The sequence below is a fragment of the Sciurus vulgaris genome (assembly GCF_902686455.1).
Source record: "Sciurus vulgaris genome assembly, chromosome: 4".
Lineage (NCBI taxonomy): Eukaryota > Metazoa > Chordata > Mammalia > Rodentia > Sciuridae > Sciurus > Sciurus vulgaris.
Window position 1 is genome coordinate 14,087,188 of NC_136464.1, and position 18,969 is coordinate 14,106,156.

The following is an 18,969-nucleotide window of genomic DNA, read 5'->3' on the forward strand; positions in this document are numbered from 1 at the left end:
CTCAGAGGAATCCACAAAGCCCTCTAAAGAAAGGAGGCTGTTTCTGTACTAGGAGAGAACAATACCCAGTTTGTTGTTAGTGAATCACTCAAGCAGGGTAACGGCATGTACAGTATGCTGCTGCCCGTGCTGGACGGAAGGGTGGGCGGTGACTGAGATGGGCGAGATCGGTGCATATGTAGATGGAGGATATTTCTGGAAAAAAAAATCCAAGTTGTCTCTGGGAAGAACCGAGACACTTGCAGGCGAGGGTGGACAGAGATAGCTTTTATCAGAACACTCTTCTGATCATTTGAATGGTGTGTGTCTAGTAACTTTCTTTTTTAAAGATCCTCTGCCTTCACATCATGGGTGGATTTTAACCTAAATCATGGTAGTTTTGAGTAACACAGGCCACAGGCTGCACTTATGTGGGGTCTCTATCCATAGGATGTTAACAACTAGATGGGTAACATGTGGAAGCCACGATGCCCTTTCCAAACAGGACATTTTCACTGTCTAAGGAAACAAGATACATTAGCACAGGCTACACCAGTGCCCCGAAAGACAGAGGTGACCAGTTGGGTAGGTAGAATGTTCCAGGTGTTTGTTGCCTGTGGTAAGCTTGGTTCCAGTCCTAATAATTGTTTCCAAACTGTGACCCCAGAATATGGAGCACATCAAAATAATACTCAGCCTCGAGAGAAGTGCATTAGAGAATTTATTACCACAAAGAGACAGGAACCATATCACGCGTTCAGCAAGGGTAGAGAGTTTGTAAGACGTCTTCATCCACAGTGTCGCTGCTGCAGAAATTATACCTGTGGAGGGGAGCGACCACAGCGTGAGGCTCTTTGGCTGGTGTGAATGCCACTCTGCACTTAGCTGACCCCAGATTCGGCTCCCTCTGGCTGGACAGCTCTGCCACACCAGGCAGGATCCAAGTGGTTCTGACCACAAACCCTGCTCGATGAACACTTTCCTCTTCCTGTGGGCTTTTAACTCGCCAAAAGCGACCCAGTCATGTCAAACCAAAGTCTGTCACTGAGCGGGCCTGCTGCTTTGGCCTAGCAATGAGTTTCAGGTGCCAGCAGTGACCCAGCCACCAGCGTGGAGGGACATCCCCATCCAGTTCATAGACGACCCTCCGACACTGCTGCTGGGTATGGAAGATATGGAAACAGTCTGGCCATTCCTCTAAGGGTTAAACAAAGTTACTGCAGGACCCAGACACTCCACATCTAGGTCTATCCCCAAGAGAATGAGAGCAGAGGTGCCCAAGAACTCGTATGTGAATATCCATGGCAGCATTATTCATGATACTTCCAAAGTAGAAACAGTCCAAACGTCCATCCACTGACACATGGACAAATAAAAAGTTCTATATCCACACACTAGAATATTATTGGGCACTGAAAAGGAATGAGGTACTGATTCATGTACCTGGCTGAACCTTGAACACAACATGCTAAATGACAGAAGCCAATCATAAAGGAACACATATCCATTTATACGAAATGTCCACAGGGACAGAAAGCAGTATAGTGGACATCCAGGCCTGGGAAGAGGGATGTGCAGACCGAGGGATGATGGCTCAGGGTATGGGTTTCTTTTGGGGATGATGAAAATGTCCTAAAATGGACAGTGGTAATGGGGGCACAATTCTGAATATAGCAAAAGTCACTGAATTGTACGCTTTAAATGGGCGTTTGTGTTTTGTATGGTACAGAAATCACATCTCGATGACATTGTTCTTAAAAAATACCGTGGAAGGTTATCAGGTTTGGGGCAGTGGAAGCTGATCAGGTTGGAGATCGCCAAAAGCCACCAGGTGCAGGGCACTTTCAACCCCCTCATCCCCCGTAGGAGTCTTTGGCTAAAGGAGAAGGACGTGGCCAAGCCAGCCCTGCCGTGGGCTCAGCTTCAGGATGTGACTCCTGGGCGAGGGAGCTTTATGTGAGGTGGGGACTGTGGTGTCTGGGTGCACGGCGTGTGACTAGATTGTACGTTACGATGCCACCCCATCCAACCGCGGTGACATCCAGAGCCTTCCACAGAGCATCGAAGGCCAGCATCGAGGACTCCTCGGCTCCCCTCCGCTGTGTGAGCCGAGGAGCTCAGTGGAAAGAGCGCGGGTGGCAGCGGAAGACCCGTGTCCTGGTCCTCGTCATGCCCCAAACTTATTCTGCACTTAAGTATTCAAAGCAGTGACGCACCAAGTAGTGACACGCCAGCCGTCACGCGGGAGCCCTCCGGCCACACGCGGAGGAACCGGGACTGTTGCCAGTCTTGCAGCCGCCGAGTCAGACCTGAGCTCGGTCTTGGTGTGTGTGTTTTTGAAAACATTTTGAAGTCCAATATTTTCCCTCAGAGGCTTTGTGTTGTGACCTTAGATAAGTTACTTTTCTCTCCAAATCTCACTTTCCTCATCATAAAGGGCGAGCTGTCGAGGGGGACACTGACATGGCCCTCAGTCTCAGAAGCCCATTGTTTCCTAAGGATCCCCTTTCAAGGGATCCTTCTTCTCAGATTTCCAAAGTAGTTATGCCCTCTCCCAACTCCTGCCAGGTATGAGCTGCCCCTTCAGAATGACAAAGCAGGACTCCGTGAGCCAGATTCCCAGCACCGTCTTTACCCCTCCCATGCCATCATTCCCAATCAAATCAATTTACATTAATAACTGCACCAGCTGAAAATGACCAGAGAGCCCCTCCACGTACTTCCTGGAGGTTCTCCTTAACGTTGGAGAAGAAACAGTTTCATATTTGCCTATTTCTTGAAATTATGCCTTGAAACCAGTGCCTTGCTCCTGCCAAATTGAATATTGCCTAAGGAAAGTGCATTTGATTTTTCAAAGTAAATCAGGTGGATAGATGGAGAGTTGAGATGAAAAGATGAGTAGATTAATGGATGGATGGGAAGATGAAGGGATGGCTGGATTCTGGGTCGATGGTAACTAAGTGGATGTATAGGACAAAAACAGAGGAACAGATAGACAAATATAGGTAGATATGTACAAAGATGGGTAGATGGGTGATTGGATAGATGGATAGGCTGCATAGACAGAGTGATACTTAAATAGAAATAATCAGACTTAGATGGAATAAAAGATACGCACTCAGTTCCATCTTCACCTCTTTGCACTGTGATTTGGGAAGCCCCCAACGTGGGCTGGGAAAGATTTATCACGTTGTTGTTCCAGAGAAACTTAACCTTCTGGATTTCTCCAACATTGAGTTTAACATCAATGTCACGCACGTGGATTGCATCTGGTTTGAGGGATCCCCTGGAAATACAGAGATAAAATGTTTTATCAGCTTGATGTATGAATATATAGGACAATAGAAATCTATTATTTCTCCAAATAATAGCTGCTGCCATTAGTTTTCTTCAAACACTTAGGATGACTTCATGCATATCCTGGGGCGGCCCCAAAACACATGTTTTTGAAATTTGCTCTTTTTAAAAAGATTGGACTTCAAGTTTCCATTATTTTAGTTTTTCCCTAGAGAGAAGTGAATATTTGGAGGCATAATCTATAAGTTTGCTACAAGACAGCTGACGCAGTGTCTTTTGTTTAAAGATGCATGTGGTTCAGCTAGACACTGTCAACATGTCATATGTAGCACAAAAGGTTGTCAAAGAAGTTTAACTCACATGCTGAGTTTTAAAAGTCAGTGCAAAAACAGAAGTTGACTTTAACACATAGGTTATGCATGCGTTCAACACCTATTTACTAAGGTCCTCATTTATCCAGTATAAACCAAGAGCCAAGGCCACCAGAGCAACAAACAGGTGTCCTTGGGCTTCATGCATATTTGGGTCGGGGGCAGACCATGTGTTGGAGAAGAGTTGTCACATAGAAATACCTGGTTCCACAAGAATTTCATATTCATAAAACCCAATCAGGCGATTGATATTCCAACAAAAGTTAGCACATGACTCATTTTAAATAATGAATCTCCTCTCTCTGGGCCTCACTGTTCTCCTACATGGGGGGATTGAGCTAGATGCAAAGACTTCCTTCCAACTCGGATGGTCTAGAATTCAATGGTTCTATAGGATAGATAACTGGACTTATACAGCAGTTTATTCCCAATCTTTTATGCGTAATCTATTATGAAAAGTACGACCATTTCACTTTCCCACAGTACTTACTTGAACACCTCATGCTGTTCTGAGTTTCCGTTACTTCCATACAGAGCAACCCTGATGTACCCACTCACTTTCTTCCGTCCAGACAGTGTGACTGATACCTTGTATCTCCAACCTGTCCAAAGAAATGCAGTCAGGTCAAGAAACTTATCTTGTTGAAACAAGGACCCAACAGAAGCAAATGAATCCATTGAGCCCTAAGATCCCCCACGAGCAAGAGCCCAAGGGCCCTGTGACTAACGGCTTCCTTAGGTGGAGTTGGGGTCCAGGAATTCAGATTCTATTGGGGTGTGGAGACTCAGAGGGCGGTAAGTATTAGAGTTCAGCAGAAGAAAGCACGTGCCCTCCAGAATGAAGGGCAATCTGTCACTGCACCTGTGTACCCTGACTAATGAGGTGATGGACTCAGTGTTTGTGTCCCCCAAATTCATATGAAATCCTAACACCTGACACGATAACATTAGGAGATGGGGGACTTTGGGAGATAATTTGGTCATGATAGTGGAGCCCTCCTGAGGGTGATTAGGGCCCTTATAAAAAGGACTCTAGAAAAGTCTCTTGTCCCCTTTCCACCGTGAAGGAGAATACAAGAAGCCAGCAGTGTGCACCAGAACCTGACCATATTGCCATGCTGATCTTGAACTTCCAGCCTCCAGGACTGTGAGAAGTCAATTTCTATTGTTCCTAAACCATTCGGTCTGTGGTATTCTGTTGCAGCAAAGTGGACTAATGTTGTTTTGCTGTTTGCTTTTCTACTGCACAGGACTTGCAGGCTTTCTCTCTTCAGTACATAGAGCTATATCCTTCTTTTTAATGGCTACATGTAACATTTAATCTATAGCAATTTGTTATTTTTCAACTTGTGGACGCTGAGAATGTCCCCTCAGTCTTTTGTTATTAACAAACAATGCAACAGTGAGCACCTTTGAATGATTCTTACGCACCCTGGTGCGTTCTGAGAATCAGGTGTTTGGGCTAAAGGTATAAGCATATAAGACTTTACAGACACTGTCAAGCTAGTATTTGTGGCAAATATAGGATTGCATGAAATGTTCTGTATGAAAAGTGTTTTATAAAGTGCTATATTATTATTTTTTAAATTTCAAACTGCCTTGGAAAATAAGGTTCTTCTTTCCAGGCATTATATGATAATATTTATACAAAATTAGTCTTGATATTTTTATCATCTTATTCCTTTTAATGAGAAGCTGGGCAAACAAAAACACAGCACAACAGTGTGTGTGTGTGTGTGTGTGTGTGTGTGTGTGTGTGTGTGTGTCCGGCGACCAGTTTGACAAGTGTCACTACTGTGACTTCTTGACTTAAAATGACATTGCCTCACGTTGCCTGCTTCTTTTGTTAATAGATGCAGCCTTCCTGCCATATGGGTGTGTGGACATGGGAACTGGCTGGGGCCACTCACTACCCTGTGCTCAGCAGCTTTTCGGGGATTATTGTTAAAGGGTGAGCATAAGACGCAAGACAAGTGCTGTCCTTACGTTACAGCTTCAGCTGGCTGTGGCTGTGTCTGGGTTTCTGCCAGTGGCTACCATGAGTCGTGACCAATATGGCTGGTATACCTCTTAAAATTTTTCTGCAAGAATTTTTAATTCAGGAAAAGGGAAACTTACGGGTAAAGTCACCACTATCTCCTGTATTCAGAAAAAAGGTTTGCTCCACAGCATTGGTTTTCCCCTTAAATTGGTCAGCATAGTGCCCCATTTTGGGACATCCTCCAGATGGACAAGGGAAACAGCCATTCTAATGGGGAAAGAATTGTCTGTTAATACTAGGCTTTTGCCTCATTCACTCTATCAATGAACTCACTTTCTCATCTATAACTATCTGTTCTTACAGCTCTGGACACCTACACCTGTCCATCTCTTACCCATCCTCTCATTCACCCTTCTATGCTTCCATGTGTCCATCTACTCTTTCGTCCCACTAATCCACACAAGCATGCATCTTTCTACCCATGCACGTTCCCACGTTCCCATGCACCCATGCATCCATCCTCAGGACTGTGCATAGGACTGTGCTAGGCCTGCACAGCACCCAGCAGAGTGTAAACTCTTGAAAACCGAGAGTGTAGCTTCAAGACAAGTCATGTATGGGAAGCAGTGAAGTCTGAAAGGGGGAATGCAAGACAGTCCTCAAGGGAGAAGTGAATGGGAAAGACGGCAGTTTATTTTAGAAGAAAAGAGGAAGCAAAGACCCTTGCTCATTTTCATTTTTAATGTGAGTTATTTCTCCTGACTAATTCGTCCCCATGTAGTACTCCCCCAAAGTTCATTAAGTAGGCCTTCAAATCAGGTGAGTACTTTGTGACACAGCACTAATGTTCTCTTGTTTGGCCTCATACTGCATCCACAATTCCTGGTGTACAGAGTGACTTTGTGATTTGGAAAGCATAAGACAGTTACAGGAGGCCCCGTGGCTACCTGTGCCTCAGCAGTAACCACCTACCAGGACTGCTCATGGGACACTGACTGACCTTGGGGATCAGACAGGAGGTCCTTTTGGTCATAGTTCAGTCACCATGTCAAGATTAAAATCAGTTTTGAAAGGAAAAAAGACCTAACTTTATGCACATTTTATTTTTATCTTTGAGAAAATATATTTTAAAATATGAGTTTTACAACCCGCAATGTAGTCATTGATTCAGGCAAGGATTCTCCATAGAAACCCAAAACTTCTGTTGGGTTTATTGTTGGGAAACAATATCACCAAGAGATTATTTAAGGGAAATAGTACTTTCATAATACAGAAATCTGGAAGACACCACCTTAACCAAGTAATCCAAATTTACATCATCAAGCACAGTTCCATTAACAAATGCCTTTGATTGTGTACACTGAGAAGGACCTAATATCACCTGCTGAGTCACAAAGAAATAAACAATTTCATAGTGTGGAATATTCTACCAAACACTTGGTTGGAGTTGTCATAACTGTCCAAGTCCTGGGAGACCAGGAAAAATGAGAAACTTCCAGATTAAAGGAATCTGTAGAGACAAGGCAATAAATTAGAGGCAAGAAAAGGAAGGAAAAGAAAGGCTGAGGAAGGAAGGAAGGAAGGAAGGAAGGAAGGAAGGAAGGAAGAGAGGGAGGGAGGGAGGGAGGGAGGGAGGGAAGGAAGAAAGGAAGAAGAGAATAAGGAAAGGAGAGAGGGAGGGAGAGAGGTACAGTTCTGGAGGATATTCTCTGGATAAATAAAGAAGTTTGGATATGGATTATATATTAGAATCAGAGTTAAATTTCCTGTATCAGAGTTAAATTTCTTGAATGTTGTTCTTTAGGAGGATGACGATGCTCTTAGTAGATGAATGTTGACATATTTACGAGCAAAGTGTCCTAATATCTTTAATTTACTTACCCACCATTTAGGAAAAAAGAATACTCCCTCCACCACACACAATGCTAACAATTGATGTGTCTAGGTGACAGGTGTACCAGGCCTTCCTGTGCCCTTCTTCAACCTCTGTGCAGATTGGAGTTTGTCCTAAATGGAAAGCTGGGGGCCCCGAGAGGGCCCAGTACAGCCAGCTGTGTGTCTGCCCTGCAGCCTGCCCTGCCCCCTAGGAGAAAGGTTTTGGAAACCTGGGCACTTCCATGATTTCCACCCGTGGGTGTGGAGTTACATACATCTCCTTTTTCTGCTCTAAGTCACAGGAATGAAATCTACACCAGAGCCACGGCCATGTTCCCAGGCCCTGGGTGCCTTACCTCCTGGAACTCTTCGTAGGAAGCACAGGGGTAGCCCAGGAAGCCGTCGGGGTTGAGGATGCTGCTCTCATAATACTTGTGGCTTCGCAGGTGATTGCAGGCTGCAAAGTTTTTGGTTCCTGAGAAAGCAGAGACCTGGAGCTGGAGGAGGCCTTTGACCTTTGACACGTGAACCATACCACACTGCAGGCCTTGCGCCTCCCTCCATGTTGCATGGATAGGTGGGGGCACGCCTCAGCATTTTGGGGCATAAGCTAGGACCAGGCAAGCATTGAAGAGTGACAAGTCCTAACAGGCACATGTGTCCAGTGCTCTGGGGCTGGAATGTAACATGAATGAAGAGGTTGGGACCAGGTAAGGGTGGGCAGGCAGAGACAGAGACGGAGAGGGCAGAAAAATTCAGAGAGAGAGAGAGAGGGAGAGAAAGAGACATGGAAACAGTATGAATATTTATATATATAAAGAAAGAGAAAGACGGGGCAGAGAGAGAGCGAGACAGACAGACAGAGACAGGAGACAGAGACACATGCAGAGAAGATAATAGCTTTCAAGGGAGCCCACACAGCCCAGCTGGTTGCTACAAGTTAAAGACCTGGATTGCTGGGTCTTCTGATTTTTCCTGAGAATCTTGACTTGTACGTGAAAATCTTTGCCTGCTTCAATGATCACAGTGCACTCCCATTGTAGCCATCCCCGTGAGGGCCATCCACACTGCTGTGACGTGCATCCGGGGCCACACTGACACCTTTCCCTGGAGCCGGCCTTGTCGGGGTCTAACTGTTCAGGCTAAGCTGCCCCTATCTTCGCAATGCTGGGCATGAGGAGACTCCAGCCATTCTTTCATGGCATTTTATTTACCACCTTTTTTTTTTTTTTACCAAACTCCTCTTGTTTGGAAAATTGATATTTCTTTCTCCAGCGACTCAGTATAATACTTCCCATGGAGTACCGCAGTGACCCTGGACACAACTGGGGACCATTCTTGGGGGTCTGGTGGACTTTATGCACCACCCCTTGGAAGGCACATCCCCTTTGTGCCAGGGTGGCTTCGCTCTCGCAAGTCCCAGCCCTGCCCATTGCCCAGTGCCCTCCAGCCGAGCCAGCCAGTCCCCAGTGCCCAGCACCCAGGCCAATGCTCCTCACCAGACAACAGAACCTGCTTTAAACTTAATTGTTTCTTTCATCCAAAATTGCTGCCCGGGGACCCATAATAGAGGAGAAAGTGGATTTAATTGTTCCCAGGGCCCAGCGCCTGGGTGACTCGAGTTCCGTACAATAGAAACACACTCTAGCGCTCATGGGCTTGTTCACTCTAAATTGCCTCTTTAATTAAACCTGGGCTCCTTCCTATTATGTGTGCCCTGCTCGTCATTTCTGGGAGGGGGCGGCTATTATTGTGACTCTAGGGCTCCTTCAGGGAGAGTGGAATGGCCACGTCTTCCTAAGAGTTACCTGGTGCGGAGCTGAGAGCTGAAAAGCTCCGTTGATTTGCCAGGGGAGACCGGCTGTCGCTTTATTGACTCTGCTCTTTGACATTAAGCACATGGAATATTAAAATGCCACACAAGATTAATGCCATTTAACAGAGTGTGTTCAGTGTCCACTTTGGCCTGGGCCCTGAACAGGGTACTGGAGTATCTGGGTGCCTGAGAAATAGTTCTTAGCTGTGGGGAACTTTAGTTCAGAAAAATAAAGACAAATAGATTACAGACCCAGAGCCTCCTCTTTCAGGGAGAAAAGTGAAGCCTGGGCTCTGGGGAGGGACCAGAGGAACAGCCAAAGGTCAGGACATGGGAGGTCACCTAATGTTAGGGGTGGGGATTTTGCTTTCCTAGATGAACACAGGGATTGCCAGGATCCACCAGGGGTCCCCCAGACCTCCAGGCCTCCCCTGTGCCCCCCAGCCCAAATCCACAGAGCACATCCCTCCTCTTTTTGTCAGCTCAGTACGCCTCTACTCCTAGGACCTGATAGCACCAATGAGAAATCAAGGCTTCCCGATCTTTGCTTATGCTCCGTGCTCTTCAAGGAGCAGGTGCAGAAGGTAGGATCGGTGTCTGCCAATGTGCCCGTCCAGCCCTTGTCCCAGCATCCTGACAACTGGGGGAGAGACCACAAGCTGGATGAAAGCCAGGCTCTGCAGTCAGAAAATGGGCTTAATATGGGGTGGCCTTGGACAAGCTAGGTGACCCTTCTGATTCCCAGTTCCTGCATCTGTAAAATGGGGTTCACGAGAGTAAATGTCTCATGGCATTGTTGTGAAAGCACCTGACAGAGCAAGCATGCCACAAGGGTGGCCAGTTCAGCATTGTGGGGGCCAGACCCACACATCCCCCCTTTACCCCAATACAGCAGTCGCTGCCTTACTTCTTTCCTTAACATACCTTGCCATAGTCCATCTATATCAACGATGGTTGAAAGGATATTTTTCTGACATCCAGGCATGTGCCTTCCTCCATTTGGAAAGAAATCCAGATGGCCCACCTTTTGGCTCATTCCAAAACCTGAAATGTGTGAAGCAGAGGCGAACAGGGCAGTGGTACCAAAGTGAGGTCATGGCCACAATGAGATGTTCAACTCATTCTGACAAGGGTGAGAGCCTTCTGGGTAAATTCTCTCCTCAGCACAGCTACTACTACCTCCAGCTCTGCAGAAAGATCTGAGAGACGGAGCTTGGCAGGATGGGGAGGGAGGAGAACACCCAGGAAGTGAGGTGAGCGGGGAGGTGGGCTCTGGGGGAGTTGCACACATACACTTTTATGTGTGACTGTTTGTCTTGGGGAGGCCCCGACAATACCAATATTCCCTGAGGCCATTAAGCATCCAATAGGCACATATTAAGTATGAGTTGTTTTTCTTTATTTATTTTTAAAAATTTGGTTTCTACATTGAAGTGCTGAGACCACATAACAGTATATTGTTCTACCGAGAGCCATGGTACCATGGGGGCACTCTGGCTTCAGAGGCACACAGACCTGTGAGCAAATCCCACTTCTACTTACAATAATTGTGTGCAATTACTTAACCTCATCGAGTCTCATTTCCTCAGCCATAAAATGGGGATAATATCCACTTTTGGGATGTTATAGGATTAATGAGCTACTACTATACAACATCTAGTGCAGCACGTGGTAGATATTCATTAAGTGATGGTATCATCGTCAACATCAATGTCACCATTAAAAACATAACCTATGTTGGCAAGTTTCATGAACCGTTACCTATACTGGAAAAAATGCTGATTTTAGAAGAATTAAAGAAATATATATGTCTACAGTCTCCAGCAGAACAAGTCATAACCAAAGCTTTGAGAAAAGAAAAAAATTTCAAAAATTAACTTTGTAAATTGTAGGGACAGGTCAAGTGTCAAAAATAAATACATTTGCCATTTTGGATCCTGGTAGATTGGGGAATGACACAGGGTTCAAAGATCAAGTGTCAGCCTGTGTAGACTACAGAAGGACTACAAGCTGACACCACCAGTCCTGTGCGGGCAGCTCATTTGTGGCTGGCACCCATTTCAACTGGTTGACACTCCAACCTTTCCTATAGTTAACCATTTTGAAAAGTTCGTGTGTATACTGGGGACTGCCCGGACTCAATGTCGTCAGTCATAGTGCTGGTCACCAGGGAGAGGGACTGAGGAACTCACCCAGGAAAGGAACTATGGGAGCAATGTCAGTGTGAATCACATCCACAAACATGGCGTCTGACGGGTCCAGCCGAACCTCCTCAGGTGTGCCCTGGAAGCATGGCTCTGCTGGATCCAGCCCTGGAAAGGAGACGTGGACAGGCTGCACTCTGACAAGGACCAGAATCTACACCCAGCACCCACCAACTGACCTGAGGAGTTGGGCAAAACCCCAGTGGCTATGGTTCAGCCAACTGGGTCTGTAGCTCCTGGTCTGCTTGGGAAAGGCTGGAAGGGAAAGGCCGTGAGTGGGGACACTGCCTGTTGAAGAACAACTGGAAATCTCCAGTGCCTGCCTCTGTGAGGGCTGGGCGGGCCCTGGTGTTCCTCATTTCCCTTTTCCTGTTTTTCTCACACGTTACCCCTTGGCCATTGCTCGGAGACTGTGTGTTCCCTGGCCTCACCCAGCAACTCCCAGTTCCTGAGACCCCACACTGACAAGCTTTTGTGTCTTTTCTCATGAGTTCCCCGGTCTGCTGTGTCCTTCCCGTGCTCTTCCTTCATTTAAATCTTTCTTCTCCAAGAGCCAGCTCCAACACCCTCTCCTTTCTTGGCCCCTTCCAGTCACTGGATTATTTTGAATTTATTAATTCTGCTTTGAATTTTATTTGCCCCCTTGGTTTTCTGCTTCCTGAACTGGAATGTGGTTTTCCTGAAGCAGAGTCTGGGCCCAGTTCATCTTCAAAGAGAAGCGGAGGGGGGGGGGGGGGTGTGGCACACAGTGACCTATATTCTTGCCCTGGTTCTTCTCAGGGTCAAATGTCTGTCATCCAGAAGGTGGGAATAAGGACATCTATCTTACAGGGTTATTGGGAAAACCTCATGAAAAGGTGTAAGAGAAAGGACTTTGTAACTGGAAAAATTCTGTATAATGAACTGTTATCCTGTCATCCTTCTCTGGATGTCTCCCACAGTGCCTTGAGCAAAAGGGACCCTCATCAAAAGTTATATCAAACTGACTGCCCAAGTTACATACTGATTTGGCTCCACAAAATAAGTAATTGTTGATGTCTGTCTTTCTTGGTAGATTTATTCTGCCTACTGATTCATTCATTCATTCTTTACTAAGCACTTCCTATGTGGCAAGTCTCAGCTACCTACTTTCATTTTCTATCTGTGCCAAATACAGCAAAAATATTTAAGGAACGTTTGTGGAACTGATGTATACTAAAAAAAAAAAACTCAACTTTTTTTTTCAACTTTGTCATACTCTAGCAATCACCCTGAAATCATTGGTTTAATGTCTATTTATATTTTTCTTGTTTTATCAATCCATATTAAATTGTTATCTTTTTCTAATACACGTTAAGACACTTGGACAATCATTTTTAAAATTTAAGTCCACAGCATCACTTAAAGTGGCTCGCAGAGGACCAGTAAGGGCGATCTTTGCCAAGAGAAATGCATGGGTCAAGGTTTGCGCTGCGCGGTTGGCCCGCTTGGCCCCTACCTGAGATGCGGCCTATGTGGCCCCCCAGCCTCCGGCCCGCCTCCCCGGACACGTGCGCGCCCAGGCTGTGACCGATGAGATGCACGTCCTCAGGGCTGTACTCCAACTGGGTCTGCGGAGAGAGGGCGCGTCAGGGGTCCCCGAGGACCACGTGGGGAAGCGTAGATAGGGCAGGGACGCAGGTCCCTGCTGGGGGCAGTGATAAGACGCAGCTGGAAACTCGGGAAGTACGATCTGCGACCGGGGGGGACGCCGCCCGGGCAGCGAGACAGCTCAGGGCTGCTGCGGGCGAGTCCCGTGCGCGCGGCAACAGTGCTGACCAGCGGCCGCCGCGCCAACTGCAGCCGCCTCCGCCCGGCCCGCCGGTGCCACCAGTGGCGGCCGCGGAACTCCGTCCTAGTCCCTGGCCGGGTGGCGGGCGCATGGGGGTGGGAGCCGGCTCCTCAGCTGCAGCGGCGGCCGCAGGGCCGGGTGTCAAGGGCCTTCCCGGGGCTGCAGGAGCGGGAAGACTCATCTTCCCGGCTGGAACTGCCGGGCCGCCCCGCGGGTTCCCTGAACAGCCTTTAAGGAAGGGTGCATTTCCAAAGGGGAAACTGAGGTCCGTTTTCCCCGGGCCCCGCCGCTAGAAAACGATGGGGTGTTGCGTCTTTAGCAAGGGAGGAATTTGAGGAAGGGATGGAGAACCTGGGCCCCTGGACTTGCAGCCCTCCCTGCGGGTCCCCGCTGCCCTGGGCGCAGTGCAGTGCTTCCTGGCCCTCGCTCTGCCCCACCCGCGGGACGGGCCCAGACAGGGTTTTACCGAAAGCACTTGTACTAAGAAAGCGATCTCCGCCCCCACGACCCGGGTGTTGTGCACGGCTTGTGTGTACGTGGTGCGGGACCCTTTCCTCCAATCCACGCAGATGCAGTTGACCTCCTCCACCTGAAACATTTTCTGGAGAAGATGGGAGCGGGGAGAGAGAGAGACACCAATTTATCAACAGTTCCAAGTTGCACACCCCAGAGATATGAATCCAGGTCCATCAAGGGCCCGCTTTGATGTCAGATATTAATATCCCTCCTACAGGTTGGTTGTGTCCTATCTTGACTTGCAGGGCAGCACTATAAACTGGATTTACTCACCCTGCTTAACAGATGTGGAAACTGAGACCTGAAACAGGCAAGTGTCTTGTTTAATATTTTTCAGATGGTTATTGACACAGTCAGGTCCAGAAGGTCACTTACTAGATCAGGTACAAATGAATACTACCCAATAAAATTTACAATTCAGTTCCAGGTTGGACCTGCCACATTTCAAAGGCTCAATAACAACAAGTAGCTAGTGGCTCTGGATGTGGACCTCACAAATATAAAACAATTCTGTCATCACAGAACATCTATGGGATAGCAGGGTTTTACAGGGCAAATTTTAATCATTTTTAAAAAATGTCATGCATGGGTTTTATATACCATCAAAGACAAAGCGTGGGCTACTTGACTAGCAGGTGGTTTGTGTGGCCTTCACCTCTGAGACTTTTTGACTGGACTCTGGGTCTCTTCAGCTGCAGAAGAGATAGTTACTGTAAATTGATCGGTAGTGACAACTTGGCAATGGATGCCCCAGGTAACCATGTTTTCCTGGGTGTTTGTACCAAAGACCCCTCTCTCTCTGGAGTATTTCCTTTCCTCATCTTATGGGCATTAGGAGTGCAGAATTTAAAGGTGTGTGTGGGGTACTGGCCTCACCAGGCCGTGGCCAGGTGAGGAAGGCGGGCCCCTACCTTGCACATGTCTGGCGGCCAGTTGTCCTCTGCCTTGTCTATGAAGCCGTGGATAATGAAGCGTGTCTTGCGGTCCAGTCGGAAGTTTGAAGCGTCAATGGTGTCTGGGTCAGCAGTGATCAGCTGGTTTAGGTAGAAAAGATGAATTCAAATGTTAATTATTTCCAAGCTGTGGGCCTGTCACAGCCAGTCCTGGTGAGTCCAAGATCACAGGCACGATGCCCACAGCCTCCAGGTGGGCCTAGGAGAAGTTCCTGACCTGGGATTGTGGCTAGGATTCAGAAAGTCCAAGTTCATGGACTTCTAATCTTCATGAACCTCCAACCAAAATCTAGTACTTCTGCTAATCTTGAGATCAGGCAGCAAACCACAGTGGAATTAGCCACACCTGTGACTCTGGCCCCAATTGAAGTCACAGACATTTTCATGTCACATTATAGTTTTATAATGTGATGATAGTAGTATTCACTACTGTTTTAAATTATAATAGTTAATAGATCAACCCCCAGATCTTGTTATTTAGTGAGATATAAAAGCAGCACCTATAATATGTACATTCCATATTTATATATTTTTAATGTCCTCTTATCTCTTTTTCAATATAACTGATTTTCTCTATCATCCAATATATTTTATGTATTCAGAAATATTGTCCAGAGAAGGGGTTCTTCATCTTCCCACAGTGGACAAAGAGGTCCCTGGACAGGAAAAGTGAAGAACCCCTGGCCAAAAGCAGAAGGCTGGAGTGTGATAGACTCAGTGGAACCACGAGACTCCAGAAAGACACCTGAGTGCCCAAGGGCCTGGTAAGGCCCACTTCCACCAGTCACCAGGACCAGACACCAGAGGGATCACATAATAAAAGTGGCTCAACAACCAGGTCCAAACAGATTCCAGGCTGGGGTCACCCAGTGGGAAATGTGTCATGTGGAATACCACAATGGTGAGCTCAGGGACCTAGAGACAGACACCTGCTCTCTAACCTCTATCAGGGACCAGAGCTGTGAGCTGCTTGAATTCTTAGCAATGTCTTCCTTGAAACTGTCTCCTGGTCACTTCTGATCACCTGGAACAAACCTGTCCTGATTCCACTGGCAGACGTTCTGGTACAGAAGGTTGATCCAGGTGATGTCACCTTTTCTCTTCTGTAGTTAATTGTCCACTTTATGATTGTCTTCTAGCTCCTCAGAAGTATTTATATCCTCTTACACCTAACCCTAAGGGACTTCTATATCTGCACTGCCCGGTGTTGCTGGGATACACCTGGCTTCTCATACGCTCTTCCTCCCAGGGAACGGGTGCTCATGCTGGGGTGGCCCCTGCAGGTCTGTGCACCAGTGTGTGTGTGAATGAGTGTTTTTAGGTTAGGTTCCATGATTTCATCATATACTCTGGGATTTATGATCTCTACAGCCAAGATGGCTCTAGTTCTAACATTGGGGGTGGGCAGTATCCTCTGGAAAGTTCCAAGGCAGTGAATGGAGTTATGCTCTGGAAATCTACATGACCACGTGGGGGTCCCCCCCTCTGCCCCCACATGCTGTCATTCCATCTCCACTCTTACTTGGTAGTTGTCCTGATTTTCATTTGTGTACAGAAGAAAACGGGTGCTAATGTCCTCTGGGGACCAGGGAAATATCTTTAAAGGCCGCTGAAGAGTCCCCGCCCAAGGTTTTTCATTGGAAAAGCAGCCAAAGGGTTCGTAGCAGACCTCTTTCCCTGGGGTAGGAAGAGCCACAAACAAGACACTCGTGAGGTTCTAGAAAGGAGCAATGTCATGTCCACCCACCCAGGGAGACTCCAGGATGGATCCCAGGGCTGGCTAAGGTGGCTCTTCATTTTTGCTGTCTGCGTCTCCCAAACTTCTGTGGAGATAAGAACCACCAGGACCTCTGGGTGAACGTGTATGTCGCTTGTACACGCCCCTGGCCCTCCTTCAGAGGTTCTGATTCAGAGGGTCTGGAGTGGGGCCCTCATCATCAGACAGGCTGGGGAATCACGAGTCTGCAACCTGCTGCCTTAAAACTGCCTCGGGCGGGAAGACCCCAGCAGGCCCTTTCCACATCCAGCATCATCTGACACCAAGTATGGATCAAGTGCCCATGAGCTGTGTGGCAGAGGTGCTATTCATTCATCTTGAAATCTCCGTGACACTTGGCGTAGGCCATCACTTCCTCCTCAGAGGGATGGTGACAGTATCCTCACCTCTGACAGTGGCCAGCAAGAGAAGGCCGAGGGTCCAGGAGAGCAGCATCTGCAAGGAGGACACAGACATCACACCACACCGTGGGCACAGGTGCGAGGCTGGCAGGGAAGAGCCCAGCCAGGGCAGGAACCTGGGCGCATACCCAGGAGGGTAATGAGTAGAAGCCCAGTGACTGGGTGCACAGGCCCTTCCCGTGGTGTGGGGACACTGCGGTGAGGCCTCCCAAGGCACAGGGAATCAGGTGCTGCCCTGGGACTCTGGACTCAGGGTCTTCACCGGCAGCAGCTTCCCCCTCTGAGCCCTATCCCCAGGCGGCCCTTGCTACCCACCCTGGCTTGCCACCTGTCCAGGTGGCACTGTGACTTACCTTGCTGCCCTGCTTCACTGGGACTTCCACTCACGCCCAGCAGGTTGGCCGTGGCTTTTTATAACCAGGCTTTATCCTTTGGACTCCTTCGGGGAAAGGCCAGGGCAGGGTAGATCGGGCCCACGTGGGCGCTTTGAACCTGTTATCATGAACACACAGAGCCAGCTCAACCCGGAGAGGGCCGTGCAAGGAGTGGGACCGGAGGACAACATGGCACGACTCAGGGGATGGGAAGGGGCTCCATCAATCTGATTTTACAGGTGCAGTTGCCAAAAGATTGTTCCAAAGCGATAACAGGGCAGCATCAGGCTGTGGGGACTCCTCGATCAAATTCCCTTCAGACAGCAGGGACCCCAGATGCCTCTCGCTGCCCCATTGCTGTTGACAGACTGAAAGGATGGACTCCGAGGACTTGCTGCTGAGTGGGAGTGTGTGTCCCTGAAGACGCGCACGTTGGCTACTTGAGGGGCAGGGTGGGTGATGAGCAGTCCCCTGGCCCCAGTGAACCTAGATGTGGAAAATGAAGACAGTTCTGCAGACAGATGCTCACAGGGACAAAACGAACCCTGTTCACACAGAGCCTCCTTTAGGAATCATATAGGCTATTTTAAAAGTGCTTGTGAGCTGCGCTGGTTGCACTTTGACCTGGAGATTAGCAGTGGGGGTGTTTTCTTTCCCTCACTCTTAAGAGAAGGGCCTGGGTGAATAGCCAGGTGCTGCCCTGCCTGGATTTAAACTGGCATCTAATGCAGGTACACCCAAGTGCACAGATCTTAAGTTTCAAACCTAAGTACAGTTCAATGTGCATTGACGATACATGCCTATGTCCCGGATCGGGATTTCCAGTAGCCAAAGTTTCTGTCACGACTCTTCTACCACCAGCCCCGTCACCATATGCACTCTGGTTCCTATCCCCAGTTTTGCCTGTCCTCGAATTTTATGTAAATGGAGATACTCTCAAGTGCTTTGATTTGTTCACACAAGACATTTTAGAGAGTCATCCATGTTGTTATACGTATCAGTATTGGTTCTCTTTTTTATTGCTGGGCAGAACTGACATATTTCTGTAAAATACATGTTTTGAAGAAAAAGACTGCAGCATGTTTTTCCATTCTACTGTGTGTGAACACATGGGTTCTTTCCAGTTTGGAGCTATTATTTTGGAGCTAGGCTCATTTTAGCCTAGGACAGCTTTTTAGTAACACATGCTCTCGTGTCTTTTGGGCTTATCCCCGGGAATATGGCAAGGTCCTGGGGTGCACATGCACAGGCTGGCTTTAGGAGATGCTGCCCAACAGTTTTCCAGGGCGGTGACTCGGTGCCGACTTCACACACAGCTGTTGGCTGCGTGCTGCACATTCCCTGGCTGCCCTTTGATCGGTCCCAGAAGTACAGAGATTGCCAGCAATTTCCTGAGGCTTTCAAGTGGAGACAAGTGGTGTGTGTGTGTGAGTGTGAGTCCATGCCTGTGTGCGTGTGTCATTAGAAACTTCCTTCTCAGAATTATGAGGCTGGACACAAGTGATGTGGAGTTGGTGGCAGCTAAGGAAAGGACTCCCTGTCTCCAGTGGGTTTATCAAGGCAGGAAGTAGAGTGATGAGGATACCTGCCTGGGGTCACCTGAGCCTCAGTGAAT

General features: G+C 47.8%; 1 protein-coding gene across 1 annotated transcript; it reads right to left on the minus strand.

Annotated features, from left to right (window-relative positions):
* Positions 1–468: 468 nt before the first annotated feature.
* LOC306659324 (pancreatic lipase-related protein 2-like) lies at positions 469–17,014 on the minus strand (the record flags this gene model as incomplete). Its single annotated transcript, XM_079136771.1, has 12 exons — positions 469–800; positions 3,098–3,265; positions 4,138–4,249; positions 5,766–5,895; positions 7,860–7,978; positions 10,244–10,363; positions 11,512–11,631; positions 13,001–13,112; positions 13,800–13,934; positions 14,761–14,883; positions 16,325–16,479; positions 16,966–17,014. 12 exons carry the CDS (start codon positions 17,012–17,014, stop codon positions 737–739), a joined length of 1,407 nt encoding a protein of 468 aa, XP_078992897.1. The 3' UTR covers positions 469–736.
* Positions 17,015–18,969: the final 1,955 nt, after the last annotated feature.